General features: G+C 41.3%; 1 protein-coding gene across 1 annotated transcript in view; it reads right to left on the bottom strand.

Annotated features, from left to right (window-relative positions):
• Nucleotides 1-294: 294 nt before the first annotated feature.
• Nucleotides 295-16,850, bottom strand: part of nsmfb (NMDA receptor synaptonuclear signaling and neuronal migration factor b) — a 75,690-nt gene continuing 59,134 nt past the window's right edge. The window contains exons 15-16 of the mRNA XM_048613691.1: nt 3,529-3,604; nt 295-1,769 (exon numbers count right to left, since the gene is read on the bottom strand). Of these exons, the coding sequence (XP_048469648.1) occupies nt 1,672-1,769; nt 3,529-3,604 (174 nt within the window). The 3' untranslated portion in view covers nt 295-1,671. The remainder of the gene's footprint in view (nt 1,770-3,528; nt 3,605-16,850) is intronic.

Here is a 16,850-nt window from a genome sequence, read left to right as displayed (position 1 = left end):
CATAACCTCACAGCAATATCACAGTGTTTGATAAAGGATGTATTTGAATGAAACCAGTTGCAATTAAGAAACCAGTGCGATGTTCATGATTTGCATGTTGAACGCATTAGGCCTCAGAAGGTGAACATAACTGGCTTTCACTGAACCTGTGAGCACAACAGTTATAGTTTGGTTATTGACATAAGCTTAAATGTTGGATAACTTCACTGAAAGAAAGATTGGTACTTTACTGCTTAAATCCCATCAGAAGAACAGAACGAGTTCCCTGAAAGACAGCTGCTGGAAATGAGTTTGAGAGTTTCCCCTTCGAACACAACTACAATGCAACACACACTAGAATATTCTACTTAGAGACCTTGGTCTGCAGTAATATCTTAATAGAGGGGCAGTTTCTAAACTTGACAACCTAACTCGGATTGAAATAATAAAAGATCTCCATGATAATGATAAGCAGTCACTTTAAGAATCCTTTTTTCCATGGTCACATTATGGAGTATAAATAACCTTCAAATGAAATCAAGGCCAGTGTGACTATCAATAAATATCAATAGCTTATTCAGACCTTCAAGAGTGCAACTGATCTATCCTCAAGTTGAAATGAATCCAGGATTGGACATAAAAAGACCATCAGAGTGTCTCCAAATCAGGTGAAAGCATGATACTGGTGTTCAGAACAGATCTAGATTGCACACAGCTCCTCTCACTGGTAATCCTCTTATTAATTATTTTACCCACTAAAATCATTTGTGATCCCTTATGATCATTATACCCCACCTTCAATCAGTGGTTGCTTAAAATGCAATAAAACCTGGAGTAGGTGTCACCACTACTCTAGAACACCTGTTAGACACACAATATTAGAAATGTATTCCACAGAATAAGAACTATGAGGTTACTTCATCATAGAAAGGTACCTCTTGATGGTTCCAATTGGAGAGTCAGCCGTACAATGTTGTGAACAAAGCAATTGGTTCCTTTCATACTTGCTGTTATTGCCTTCAGTTTGTGCTGAAGCAATGTTAATGGAATCCGTTACATCATTCTCCAAAATTGATGAAATATCCTCCTAACTACTGAGACACTCTTAGCTACTAACTCTTATAATTAGTACTATGCAATTAAAAATCCAAAGTTCCTATATTCAATAATAAAAAAAAACTTCAGCTTTTATCTTCCATGAAACCTGCCTTCACATTGAGGTCCTCAAGAACAGCTCGCAGACACCCCAGTCTGCGCACGGATTTTAAACCAGGCCTGTGGGTAGTTTAGAATTTTCCATTGCAGGAACTTTCCAAGAATCTTATTTAGCGCTCTCTGGTTTTCCCAGAATTCCAACAGCTAACTATTCAGTCTTGTCTTTTGCATAAGGACTTCAGGATGAAAGAAAACCCCGAACTTTCCTGTCTTGACCTGGATTGGCAACATTCCGCAGAAATAAAAATTCCGATTTCTGATCCTTCTACTCAAAGAGAAAAAGGCCCTAACCTTTCCACACCATTCTCCTGTGACTTCCATAAAGCCTTTCTTTGTTGGAACAAGATACAACAGAGATGTTTTCTGCTTCTTCTTAATCCCTTCCGAGACCCTCTGTTTGCCTCCAGCCCTGAGGAGACGTCGTTCTCGATAAGAGCGGTTACAAGTGATTATTCCAATTCTGAGCTTCCCTATGCCTCACAGGATGTCATCATAGTCCAGCAGCTTTGAGTGCTGCCTAGATTTCCACAGTCTATACAGACGGAAGTCAAAGTATGTCTCGATCATCCGCTTCCCTGTAATTCAAAATAACAACATACAATAAACAGGTTCAACAAAGATAATGGTCAAAGACATGCCAGTAAAACATGACCAAATTATTTCAGATCTTGTCATTCCTTATTATTCAGCACTCAGGAAGTCCACACTTTGTAAATTTCTTAAACCTTTGGAAATTATTCTTTTAAAAGTTGTTTCTAACGAGCCTTTTGAGAGAACAGGAAATTCTCAACATATCCCTGTGCTGAAATCTTCAATGAAACTATTAAGACCTCTGGTCCTCACCCTTTACAGTCCTTATAGCCCCTCCATGCTGATTCAACTTTCAAACTGTGATCTCAGGGCACCCAAGAAAACTGTAGTTTTGAATCTCCAATCAATCATTTATAATGGACAATAACAGCCTTCTGGAAATGTTAACAAAAAACTCTAAGGAACTGCACAAATATATGGTAATGATATTCTTACCTACGCCGGATGGCCTGCCAATCAAAGCTGTTCAGTAGACAGTGCTTTCTTAAACTGACATTGCCAGTTACAACCTGTTTCATCCAAGATTGGGGTGGCACGGTGGCTCAGTGGTTAGCACTGCTACCTCACAGTGCTACAGACACGGGCTCGATTCCACCCTTGGAGTTTGCACATTCTCCTTCTGTCTGTGTGGGTTTCCTCCAGGTGCTCTGGTTTCGTCCCATAGTGCAAAGATGTGCAGGTCAAGTGGATTGGCCATGCTAAAGTGGCCACAGTATCCAGGGATATGCAGGCTAAGTGGGTTAGCCATAGGTTACAGGTATAGGGTTGGCGGGTGGTGAGTCTGGATCGGATGCTCCTTAGAGGGTAATGTGGACTCGATGGGCCGAATGGCCAGCATCCACACTGTAGGGAGTCTATGTTTCTTAGTATGAAGGGCTTGGAATTTTTAAAAAACCTTCAGATTTTAGCAGCTTTGTCGACCTTACCTGCCCTTCTAGCGCATTTACATTTACTCTATCAATTTGTGACTCCCATACTGCATGGTAAAGCCCTTGTAAAGATAGAAAACAGGAGCAGGAGTAGACCACTTGTTCCGTCAAGCCCTACTTCACTATTCAGTATGATCTAATTCAGTCCCCTGTTCCCATTTTCTCCCCATTCTCTTTGATTCCTTTAGCCCTAAGAGCTATCTTGGACACATTTTTGAAAACATTCAATGTTTTGGCCTCAACCACTTTCTGTGACAGAGAATTCCACAGGCTCACCACTCTCTACATGAAGAAATTTTGCTTCATCTCAGTCCTAAATGGCCTACCCTGTACTCTTAGATTGTGACCCTGAGGTCTGCTTCTTCAAATAGACCTGGTGAGTTCCATTTTCCCTCTTGTGCAGTTGTATTCAATCCCTTCCTCCTGGTGCAATCATTGCATCTTGTCAGAAAGGGAGGTGGTGGGGGGAGTACATCCATATCGATGTCCCACATTTTAAAGATTTGTGTAGCAAAAATCTAGCCCTGTCTGTTTATTTGGCGTGGAGAGACTTTTTTTATTTCTCTGTTTTGTGCTCAGATCAGGTTTCATAAAATGAGAAAATATCACGAACCTAAGCAAAATCTTTTCAGCAATATAAATCCATTGGCAGTAATTTTTAAAAAAGAACAAACCTCCCATCTATTAGCTTGTGACAGTGAAAATCCCTAACCTTCGGCAGGCTTTAAAAAGCCTCAATCATCTGAACATTTTTTCTAGTGAACATTTAAGAATTTACTACACTTTTGATAGAACAGGAGCACCTCATTCATACCTTGTGCTGAAAGCTCCAACGGAGATTCAAAGGATATTCGGTGAGGAGTCATCAAATTAGACAGGCTCCGAAAAAGCTGAAAGCAACAAGCAATAGTTTAAATGTATGAAGGACATCAAGTCCACAAGCTCAATGACATAGTTTCTAAGACAGTGTGACCATTAGCTCACAAATCATCTTTTTAAGTCCATGATCCCTCTAGATCTATAGTAATCCAGCTAAAATAATCTTTGTTTACAGGCTCATAAAACTGCTCCCTCCATAGACTAATGGCGCAAACAACGTTCACCTCTTGGTGGAAGATCAATGCCCTGCATTGTAGCACAAGCCCAATATCTTGATGAAAAGAGAAGTGCTGCTGAAGCTGTTTGTCGTGTATTCATCAGAACAAATGCAAGAATGCTACATTTCAAATGATTACACTAATTTACCCTACAGGAGAAAAAAATGGTTAGCCAGTTGACTCTGATTGGCCGAGGTATTGCCTTTGGAGAAAGCAAAAGGGCTCCCCAAGCTCCCAATTATTTCAAAAAAGATTCAAGGTTTGAACACAAGCCACTTGTATATGCAGAGAACGTGTCCCTGTGTGTGAATGCACATCACCTCTAGTGATCTTAACTGAATCACATTGCAAGCTCAACTTGTTACTTTAAATCAGGTGCTAGCGTAGCTATTACTGAACGTATGCAGGATTATTCAGCAAGGTGCTACTTAATGATGTGAGAACATCTAATGGTAGCCATTATGTTTTGGATTCTATAGGTGAGGGCTGTATGAGTAGGTTTTATACTGTGTCTGTCTACTATTAGATGTGCTTCCATGATTGGCAGTATGTTACAATGCAAGCCAGTCACCTCACTTAAAGAGATACCTGGCTGCTGATCCTCAATCCTCTCCTCATCAATATTTTGTACATTGGACCTGCTGATCAGATTCAATCATTTGTAGCAAATTTGTTGAGTAACTATGTGAATGAGAACAATGGGTGGCATTGTGGGGGTTACAGATTGAGAAAAAGAGACAGATAATCTCAAAAACAGAGAGTGGAAAAAAGAACAGTCCCAGAGAGAGAGAGATAGGGGAAGGGAGATGACCAAACTTTTAGAGACAGAAGAAGAGGCCAAGATGGATGGAGTGAAAACATGTTTGAAGAAATATGTGGACTGAACTGTCAGACAGAGGGGGGACAGAGAAGGATAGGGTAAGGTGCAGCTTTCTCAATGAAAGAGAGAGTTGGACAGAATTCTGTATCTAAGAGTACTGTTTTCAAATTATATTTTTACTCAGAAATGGTTTCAGCTCAAAAGGGAACAACTTGGTCCTATGCTGGCCCTTTGCAAAACTTAATCACCTAGTCCCACTTCCTTGTTTTTTCCCTGTAAGCCACCCAAATATTTCCTCTTCAGGTAATCATCAACATTCTTTCAAATGAACCAGCCTCAGGCAGAGCATTCCACATCCTAAACCCTTGCAGATTAAGAACAGATTCCCCTCCTGTTGCTGTAGCCTCTTTTGATAATCATCTTAACCTGTGTCCTCTACATCTTGATGCTTCCATCAATGTGGCGCATGTGGACACAGTTACAATGTTTAAAAGACATTTAGATAAGTATATGAACAAGAAAGGTTGGAGTGATACAGGCTAAGCGTAGGCTGGTGGGACTAGTTTAGTTTGAGATTATGGTCAGCATGGATTGGTTGGACCAAAGGTTCTGTTTCCGTGTTATATGACTCAATGACTCTACATCAGGATACAGATCTTTGCAAAGGGCAGTGGAAATCCATAAGCTCCTCTTCCTACAAAGATTGAATTCAACTAATTCAAAATTTCAAAATGGAGATGAACAGATTTTTGTTTGAGATGGGTAATAAAGGTTACAGAATTGAAGAGCAATTAAGATACAGATAACAGAATATCGGAAGAGGCTTGTAGGTTGAGTGGCCTATTCCTGTTCCAGCATTGGTGGTTAGCACTGCTGTCTCACAGCACCAGGGTTCCAGGTTCGATTCCAACCTCAGGCGGCTGTCTGTGTGGAGTTTGCATGTTCTCCCTGTGTCGGCGTGGGTTTCCTCTGGGTGCTCTGGTTTCCTCCCACAGTCCAAAGATGTGCAGGGTAGGTGGATTGGCCATGCTAAATTGCCCATAGTGCCCAGGGATGTTTAGGTTAGGTGGGTTAGACACGGGAAATTAGGGGAATGGGTCAGGGTGGGATGCTCTTCGGAGGGGTGGTGTGGACTTGTTGGGCTGAATGGCCTGTTTCCACACTGTAAGGATTCTATGATCTAATAAAAAAAGAAAGAAAGATGCAATGAGAAAGGAATGAACAGAAACAAAAGGAGACAGAGTGCCATAGGCAGAGAGCGGAAAAGGCAGTGAAGAAGAAACAGGCAGAGACAAAGGCATTTAGAGAGACGTAGGAAGACAGAGACAGCTAGGCAAACACAGGGCTTTATAGAAAGACAAACAGGTTGCACGGAGACCAATGTCAAGTCAGAGATACACAAGAAGAAAGACAGTGCAAAGAGAAACATAGCCAGAGACAGATACAGAAAGAACTGGCTGTAAGGTTGTAGGCTGACAATGGCAAGTGATACTGGAGTGACATAAATGCCAGGTAATGACCATCCCCAAACAGAGAGAATCTAAACATTGCCTCTTGACATTTAATGGCATTATATCACTAAATCCTTTACTATCAACATCCCAGGGATTACCATTGACCATAAACAGAGGTAGACTAGCCATATAAATCCAACAGCAGGTCAGATGTTAGAAATTCTGCAGCGACTGACTCACTTCTTGACTCCCCAGAGCCTATCCAACATGGGTAAGACACAAGTCAAGAGTGTGATGGAATACTCCCACTTGACTGGATGAGTGCAATTCCAACAACACTCAAGAACCATAACACCGTCAAAGCAACCCGCTTGAATGGTACCATCTCCACAAATACTCACTCCCTCCACCACTGATTATCAGTCCACCGATGCTCAGTAGCACCAGTGTGCACTATCTACAAGATGCACTGCACAAATTCACTGAGGTTCCTTAGACAGCACTTTCCAAACCCATGTCAATTACCACCTAGATGAACAAGAGTGACAGATTCATGGGAACACCATCACCTGCAAGTTGCTCCTAAGCCACTTACTAACCTGAAATATATGACTGTTCCTTTAGTATCTTTGAGATCTCCCTCCCAAATTGCACTGTTGGTCTACCTACAGCAAGTAGACTACAGCAGTTCAAGAAGGCAGCTCACGACCTCCTTTTCCAGGGTAGTAAGGGATGGAAAATAAATACTGGCCTAGCCAGTGAATGCCATACCCCATGAAGAAATTAAAACAGATAGAAGTGGACAGGCAGACACAGGGTAAGTGAGAGACAGAGAGAAAATTAAAGTCATAGAGTCAGGCAAAAGACAGAATGACACAGACATGGTGGTAGTGCTAGACATAGACAGAATATCACAAAGATAGAGAAGGAAAGAAATGCAGTTGCTGAGGAAATCAACAAAGAGAGATCACTCTCGGGAGGCAGAGACAGTGTTTGAGAGAGAGTCAGAAAGATCAAAGTAAGCAGAAATAGACAGAGACAGACTGAAACCTATAACAATGGCTGCAGTCTCAGTGGACAAAAAGAAGCAGTCAAACAAAGGAAGAGGAATAGGAGATGGTCTACAACGGACAGTGTGTCAATCAGGGAGATAAAAATCTGATTGTCGATTAAGTGGCTGATGAGATCCTTTTATGGCTCATAATAACATCTGAGGTGTTAAAAGTACATTACTTGTAAAATGTGTTTATCTCTTCTTCCAAATTATCTTCACAATTGGACAAATGTCATGTGCCTGTTGCTTGCAGCAAACAAAATCATTTTATCTTTAGGGTAATCTGGACAAGACTAAATTGACAGTTACAATTGCCTTTCCTTCAGGCAATTCAAAGAAAACAAATATCAAATGTAGATTTACAAAAGGAGTCACGTCTTTAACCTTAACAACTCAGACTTATTGATCACATTTATGATCTTCACAAAAGTAGGCTGCTTTGTCAGTCAGATTTATCAAGTGTTGCTGATCAATGATGAATAATACATCACAGCAGCAGAAATGGAAAAACCTGCAGGCACTCAGCAGCAGACGGGTGGATCAAATAAATAGGAATTGCGGCTTGATTGCTTTGAGATTGCCACCAATGCTATGAGTCTTCACATGAGCACATATGGAGGCCATTCGACACATCATGGCTGTGCCAGCTCTCTGGAAGAACTATCCAATCGGTTCCATTCCCTTACTTAAGCCCAGAACTCCTGCATTTTTTTTCACTATTCAAGAATCTAACTCCCTTTGGAAGCCACTACTGAATGTGTCTCTATCATCCCTTCAGAGAGTGCATTCCAGATCAGAACTACTCACTATGTCAATTAAATTCTCCTCGCACTCTCTCTGGTTCTGCTCTGGTTGCCTGTGGAAATTTTTAGGAACACAGGAATAGGAGTAGATCATTCAGTTCGTCGAGCCTGTTCTGCCATTCAACATGATCACGGCTGATCGATTCTTCATTGCCTTTTACCCACACTATTTCCATAATCCTTTACACTACTGACAACCAAAAATGTATTCATATTTCGTTTCAATACACTGAAACACTGAGCTTCCCCAGCCCTTTGGGGACAGAATTCCCAAGATATATCACTCTCTGAATAAAAAAAACTAGTCCTCATTTCTGTCCTAAATGGCATACCTCTTATTTATAAATTGTGCCTTCTGGTTCTGAACTCCCCAACCAGGGCAAACATCTTACCTGCATCTACACTGTCTATCTCTTTAAGTATTTGTAGGTTTCAATGAGATCACTTCATATTCTTTGAAACTCTAGAGAATATAGGTCCAATTTACCCATTCTCTCTTCACAGGACAATCCTGCCATCCTAACATACAGAGCTAGTGAACCTTCATTGCATTCTATCGATGACAATAATAACTTTCCTGAGGTAAGGAGACCAAAACTGCACAAAATACTCTAGATGTGGACTAACCAAGCTTCTATAATACTGAAGCAAGACCTCATTACTTCTGTACTCAAATCCTCTTTTGACAAAGGCTAGCATTCCATTAACTAATAGTTTGCTGCATTTTCATGTTAGCCTTCAGTGACTTACTGATTAAGACACCCAAATTCCCCTGTACTTCAAACTTTTACTTCTTACCATTTAAGATATACGCTGCGTATCTGTTCTTTCTACCAAAGTGGAACAACCTCACATTTTTCCACATTATACTTCATCTGCCATGTTCTTGCCCATTCCTAAATCTGTCCAAGTTCTCCTGAAAACATTTTACGTTTTCCTCACAACACACTTTCCTACTTAGATTTGTATCACCTGCAAATTTTAAACCATTACATTTGGTACTCAGCTCCAAATCATTAATATGTACTGTGAACAGCTAGGGTCCAAGCACTGAGGCTCACAGTACACCCCTAGTCACAGCCTGCCAATATGAGAATGACTCAGTTGTTCCTGCTCTCTTTTATTCTGTCTGTCAGTCAATCCTTAATCCAAGACAGTACATTACTTCCTGTACCATTACTTTAATTTTGCTAACCAACCTCCTGTGAGGAACCTGATCAAAAGCCCTCTGAACATCCAAATATACTGCATCAATTGACTTTTCCTCATCAATTTTGTTGGTACTAGCTTAAAAAAGTCTAACAAGTTTATCAAACATGATTTCCCATTTGCAAATCCACACTGACTATGCCCAATCAGATCATATCATCAAGGTTTATTTAACACATCCTTTATAATAGATTATAGCATTTTCCTTACTAATGATATAAGACTAACAGATCTGTAATTCTGTTTCTCCCCTTGGTCCTTTCTTAAGTAGTGGGGTGACATTTTCTACCTTCCAACCTGTAGGAATCATTCTGGACTCAAAGGAACTTTGGAAGATGATCATCAATGTATTGACTATCTCTACAGCCACCTCCTTTAACACTCAGGCATGTAGTCCCAGAGGTTTATTAACCATCGGTACCATTAATTTCTCCAGTATAACCTTCTTACTAATACTAATTTCCTTCAACTCCTCATTATCCCGAGACACTTGGATCTCTATTTCTGAGAAATTTCATGTATCTTCCTCAATGAAAACAGGTGCAAAGTAATCAGTTAACTTCTCTGCCATTTCTCTATTCCCCCTTATAAATTCTCCTGAATGTGTTTGTAATGGATCCATATTTGTTTCAGCCAAACGTTTCCCTTTTATGTATCTAACAAAGGTTTTACAGCCTGTTTTAATGTTCGTGGCTAGATTATGTTCATATTGTATTCTCCCTTTCCTTATAAATCTCTTGGTCCTTCATTGCTGTATTCTAAAAACTTCCCATTTCTCAGATTTATAATTATTTCAGGCAACTTTATACGCCTTTCTATTAGTCTTATTCAATCTTTAACTTCCTCTGTTAGCCACGGTTTACTGATTTTTGATGAGTTTTTGCACTTTGAAGTAATGTATACTTGATATAACTCATGTAATAGTTTTTTAAAGACTGTCTATTGCCTAATTACAAACATACCTTTTAATGTATTTTCCTTATCCACCTCAGACAAGTTGTACCTCATGGTTTCATAATGTCCTTATTCAAATTTAACACCCTCTGCTTCAGATTGAACTATCTCACATCCAAACATAATATAAAATTCTATCAGGTTCAGAAAAGATTTACAAAGATGTTGCTAGGGTTGGAGGGTTTGATCTATAGGGAGAGGCTGATAGGCTGGGACTATTTTCTCTGGAGCATCAGAGGCTGAGGAGTGACTTTATAGAGGTTTATGAAATCATGAGGGGCATGGATAGGGTGAATAGTCAAGGTCTTTTCCCTGGGGTAGGAGTGTCCAAAACTAGAGGGCATAGGTTTAAGATGAGAGGGGAAAGCTTTAAAAGGGGCAACATTTCACACAGAGGGTGGTGCTTGTATGGAATGAACTACCAGAAGAAACAATGGAGGCTGGTATAATGATAACATTTAAAATGCATCTGCATGGGTCTATGAGTAGGAAGGGTTTAGAAGGATAAAGGCCAAATGTGAATAGGAAGGGTTTAAAAGGATATAGGCCAAATGCTGGAAAATGGGACTAGATTGATTCAAGATATCAGGTCGGCATGGATGAGTTGAACCGAAGGGTCTGTTTCCGTGCTGTACATCTCTATGACTCTATGTGACTGCGGTCATTTAAACATAATGGTTCTTTCACAACAATGTTATTAAATAGCCCTTTTTATTACACAATACTAGATCTAAAATTACCTGTCTTTTAGTTGGCTCTTCAACCTGGTGCTGTAGAAAACCATTCCCAAGACATTCCATAATCTCATCCACCACAGCTTTAGATCTCAATTGCTTTATGCAGTCAACGTGCAGATTGAAGACTCTCATGGTAACTGTACTGTACATACGATGAGCTTCTATCAACTCCTGATTGATACCATGCCCTTAATATTTGGTGGCCTGTAACTAATTCCAACCAATGTTGGCTTCCCCTCGCTGTTTCTTAGCTCTACGCAAACAGTATCAACATATTGTTCTTCTAATCGGAGAACATCTCTTACTAATGTACTGATCTTATCCTTTCTTATTGGTATAACTCAACCCTCTTTCTCTCTTGTCTGTCTTCCTGAATATCAGGTATTCCTAAATATTCAGCTCTCAGTCTTGGTCATCATGTAGCCATCTTTCCATAATTGCAATTACATCATAAACACTTACCTTGATTTGTTCTTTTAGATCATCTACCTGGTTTTAAATACAACATGCATTCAGGTAGACAGCTGTTAACTTGGTCTTTTTCGTACCATTTCATTTTTGAGGCAGAGTCAACGCTCAGCTTTATATCTCCTGTCTTCTAGTCTCCTTTGCAGCTATTCTACTCCCTGATACCAGCTTCATTTCCTTCAAAGTTGGGTTGCCCCTCAAGTTCCCATCCCATTGAGAAACTAACTTAAACCCACTCCAACAGCGTTTGATCATCTCACTGTGAGGATATCAGCTCTATTCCCATTAAAATGTAACCTGCTCAGCTTGTACACGTCCCACCTGCCTCAGAGCTGGCTCCATAGCCTCAGAAATCTGATGCCCTCCCTCCTGCACTGATTCTACACATGTTCAATTGATCTGTCCTCTTATTCTTATGCCCCCTAGCCTTTGGTACTGAGAGTAATCCTGTGGTTACTGCTTTTTAATCTCCTTGCCAACTCCCTGAAATTTTCTTTCAGAGCCTCGTCCCTTTTTCTATCCATGTCATTGATGCCCATCTGGCACTTCTAGATGATTCCCCTTACACAAAATGATGTTCTGTAGCCATTCCATTACATCCTTGAACCCGGCACCATACAGCTAACACACCATCCTGGAGTCATATTTACTGTCATAAAAATGCCTGTCTTATCTCCTCACTGTTGCTCTTCCATTCTTCTTTCTCCAACTCCATACACTGAGATGTCCTTGGTTCCTTAGACATGTCTCTGGCTGCATTCCCTGAGGAACCATTGCCTTCATTAGTTTCCAATATTGAATACTGATTGCCAAACAAAATAGGCTCAGGAGACTGCTGTGTTACCTGTCTAGTTTTCTTAGGCTGCCTGCCAGTCATCCATTCCTTTTCTCCTGTCCACTTCTAATCCGCAGTATGATGACATTACTACACCTACCATCAACATAATCTTCTGCCTTGCGAATGTTTAGCAATGACTACAGCTGCTGCTCAAGTTTCAAAACCCTGAGGTCAGGCTTGTGGAGCCAGCAACACCACCTGCAGATGTGTTTGGTCCACATGGTATGTCCATGATTTCACACATACCATAGAATGTACACTCTACTTAGCCTTTCTGTAATTCTAGAAATGACATGTTACCCTTAGAATAAGTATAAATTTAACTTAAATAACTTAAGTTAACCTTATTTTCCTTCAATTTCTTTTATTATTAATTTTAATTTTGACTAAATTTAATTTTATTTCCCTTTCACTAATATCACTTGCTGAAGTGAAATGAGCTGCTCCTTCTTTATAAGTGATGCTTTTTCAGTTCTAAGCCTTTAAGACTCACTGACTAAAAGCAGCTTCTCACCAACCAATAAACTTATAAATTTCCTGTGATGCCACTCCCAGATTTTTTTTCACACTTTGACACTCTCTTGGTGCTGTGTTCAGAATAAAGCCTCTCCCCACTCACCACACTTATTGTGTAAACTTGCTGCTTCCTCTGTTGCTGCTATGTTCAGAATGAAGCCTCTCCCCACTCACTACATTCATTGTAAACTTGCTGCTATGTTCAGAATGAAGTCTCTCCCCACTCACTACATTCATTGTAAACTTGGTACTATGTTCAGAATGAAGCCTTTCCCCACTCACCACACTCATTGTAAACTTGCTGATTCCTCTATTGCTGCTATGTTCAGAATTAGGCATCTTCCTGTTCATCACGCTCATTGTAAACGTGATGCTTCCTCTTTTGATGCTGTGTTCAGAATGAATGAGTTGCCCTGGGCGTGCTCAAAATTGACTCTGGGCTCTATGATGTCTAATGCCATTTGGTCAAGCATAGGGAAGGTAACCTCCTGTTGAGTATCACATACTGCCAACTATTCCTGACCCTTAGCTGATGAAACAATGCTACTCCAAGTTGAACACCACTTAGAGATAGTAATGAGGGGACCAAGGGCACGAAATGCATTCTGGGTAGAGGAATATCAATATCCATTATCAACTGTCACTTGGTAGTGCCACTACTGAGTGAGTTCAGTCCTAAAGGGTGCAACCTTTAGACTGGGTACGAAAGGACAAAACAGACTTGCCATCACCATTAACAATGTGCTTGTCATAGATGCATTTGTCAATGACAAAATTGGCAAGAGTGACCACCACATAAGCCTTGTGGAGACAAAATCCTCTATGATCCATGATCACATTCAGAATACCCTCCACTGTGCTGTGTGACACTATAATTGTGCTAAATGGGATAGATTTCAAACAGATCGAGCGACTTAAGACTCTATGGCCTGTCAGCAGCAGCAGAACCATACTCTAACACAATCTGTAACCTCATGGTCTGCCATATCCTAACTCAACTATTAGCACGAAGCCAGGGGATTAACTCTGGTTCCAGGAAGAATGCAGGATGATATGCCAGGAGTAGCATCGGGCATACCTAAAAATTAGGTGTTAACCTGGTGAACCTATCAAACAGGACTATTTGTAGCAGCAAGTGACAGACAGAGCTACACAATCCCACATGCAAAAGATCAGATCTAAGATCTGCAATCCTGCCCCATCTAGTCATGAACAGTGGTGGGCAATAAAACAACTCACTGGAGGGGGAATCTCCACAAATATCACCATCGACATTGAAGAAGTGCCTGGCGCATCAGTGCAAAAGATAAGGCAAAAGCATTTGCAGCAATCTTCAGCCAGAGGTGCCAAGTGGATGATCCATCTCGGCCTCCTCCAGGGATTCCCAGCATCACAGATGCCAGTCTTCAACCAATTCACTCCACATGATATCAAGAAGCAGCTAAGGCATTGGATGTTGTGGGTCCTGACAACATTCCAGACAACAGTACTGAAGACTTGTATTACAGAATTTGCGCACCCCTAGCCAAGCTATTTCAATACAGCTACAACACTGGCATCTCCCTGACAATGTGAAAAATTGCCCAAGTATGTTCTGTACACAAGATGGACAAATCCAACCTGGCTAATTGCTGCCCCTTTAATCTTCTCTTGATCATCAGTTAAGTGATGGAAGGTGTCATAAGAACTATCAAGCAGCACCGACGCACTGCAGAAATTCACCAAGACTCCTTATCTTCCAAACCCACAACTACTTCCATCTAGAAGGACAAGGCAGCAGATACAGGGGAACACCACCACCTGCAACTTCCCCTCCAAACCTTCACCATCTAGGCTTGGAAATGCATCATTCTTTCAGCGTTGCTGGGTGTTGTCATCTGCTTTAACTTCTCCCCTTTTCTGAATGTAACATTCACCAGTCCTCAGGTACCAGACCTGTATCCAGAGTCTCTGCCATTTCCATCCATACTTCCCTCAGCAACCAAGGCTGCATTCCTCCCTGAGCTTTCTACACTTGTCAGCCCTTTAAGTAGTTCCTGTACTTGCAGCTTCCTCTTTGAATGAAGGCAGATGCAAAGTCCTCATTTTGTACATTAGAATGCCCTTTGTCAACACAAAATTATTTCCAGAGATATACTGTATCCGCTGTTCCCGTTGTGGCCTCCTCTACATCGGGGAAACCAAGTGGAGGCTTGGGGACCACTTTGCAGAACACTTACGCTCGGTTCGCACCAAACAACTGCACCTCCCAGTCGCGAACCATTTCAACTCCCCCTCCCATTCCTCAGACGACATGTCCATCCTGGGCCTCCTGCAATGCCACAACAATGCCACCCAAAGGTTGCAGGAACAGAACCTCATATTCCGCTTAGGAACCCTGCAGCCCAATGGTATCAATGTGGACTTCACAAGCTTCAAAATCTCCCCTCCCTCTACCGCATCCCAAAACCAGCCCAGCTCGTCCCCGCCTCCCTAACCTGTCCTTCCTCCCACCTATCCCCTCCTCCCACCTCAAGCCCCACCCCCATCTCCTACCTACTAACCTCATCCTGTCCCCTTAACCTGTCCATCCTCCCTGGACTGACCTATCTCCTCCCTAACTCCCCAACTACACTCACCCTTACTGGCTCCATCCCCGCCTCTTTGACCTGTTTGTCTCCTCTCCACCTATCTTCTCCTCTATCCATCTTCTATCTGCCTCCCCCTCTTTCCCTATTTATTTCAGAACCCCCTTCCTCTCCCCCATTTCTGAAGAAGGGTCTAGGCCCGAAACGTCAGCCTTCCTGCTCCTCTGATGCTGCTTGGCCTGCTGAGTTCATCCAGCTCTACACCTTGCTATCTCAGAATTATTTCCAGTTCAGTTTTTAATAATCCCAACCTTTATTCAACCTTCTGTCTATTTATAGAAGAGTCAGTAGACCCACCCACTTATCCTTTCCTATTGAACACCCATTGCCATCTTTATTTCCTTCTGTTAGACAAAGAACAATTCAGCACAGGCCCTTCAGCCCTCCAAGACTGCACTGCCCCTCCATACTAAAACTATTCTCCTCAGTACTTGCTATATTCAGCTCGATTCCCTACTGCATTATGAACCTGACATTCATCATAAACTGTCTTTTTCTGTTGCACTGTGTTGAAGAATTGTGAGGAGTTGCCAATGTCCTGGTTAACATTAAGCCCTTAACCAACGACATTAAGCTGTTCGATAGTTGTGCAGTTCTGCACTACCTGGCTGCTATATTTGCCGACACACAACTTGAATAAACTTCAAAAGGAGGAATTTTGTGCTTGTGAAGCTCCCTAAGCATCATAAGGATTTGTTGTGAATTCCTCCAGCACCTCAGTTTTCTCCTGTCTTTGTTACCTGTACAATGCTGCAGGATCTGAGTTACTGTGAATCAGGCTTTCTGCGTATTCCCAAGTCCCTTCCCTGTAGGTCTTCTCCTCTGCAGCCTAGTCCCTAATCTCTGGAATCCCTTCCATAGGCCTCTGCACTCCACTCTACACGTTTACATGATTTCTGAAAACCTACTTCTTTGACCAAGCCTTTGACTACTCATGCTGGTGTTTGTTTTATGTGATCTGGTGTTAAATTTTAACTGATAACACTCAGTCGGAGCACTGCCTTGGGATGTTATCCTATAAGAGGCTGGAGAAAACAAGGTGTGACACAATGCTTACTAAATGTAAATTCTTCCTTCCTGCCACCTCATCCTCATCACTGAATGTAACAGGTTAGATTTTCAGAATCTTCAAATCCAAATCAAATCGTATTCAACTCCAACTTCTTATTTGAAGAAAAACTGAAAGAACTGCAGATGCTGTAAATCAGGAACAAAAACAGAAGTTGCTGGAAAAGCTCAGCAGGTCTGGCAGCACCTGTGAAGAAAAAAATCAGAGTTAACGCTTCAGGTCTAGTGATCCTTCCTCAGAACTGAGTTCTCGAAATGTTAACTCTGACTTTTCTTTACAAGATGTTGCCAGACCTGCTGAGCTTTTCCAGCAATTTCTGTTTTTGTTCCTGATTTACAGCATCCCCAGTTCTTTCAGTTCTTCTTCAAATAAGGAGTTGGAGTTGAATACGATTTGATTTGGATTTGAAGATTCTGAAAATCTAATCATTCTGACTTGGAAATACGGCACCATTCCTTCAGTTTCACTGGATCAAAATCCTGGAATTTCC

The sequence above is a fragment of the Rhincodon typus genome, chromosome 28 (genome assembly GCF_021869965.1).
Source record: "Rhincodon typus isolate 14 chromosome 28, sRhiTyp1.1, whole genome shotgun sequence".
Classification (NCBI taxonomy): Eukaryota; Metazoa; Chordata; class Chondrichthyes; order Orectolobiformes; family Rhincodontidae; genus Rhincodon; species Rhincodon typus.
Note: the sequence above shows the minus strand (reverse complement) of the source record. Positions and strands in the feature narration are given on the sequence as shown.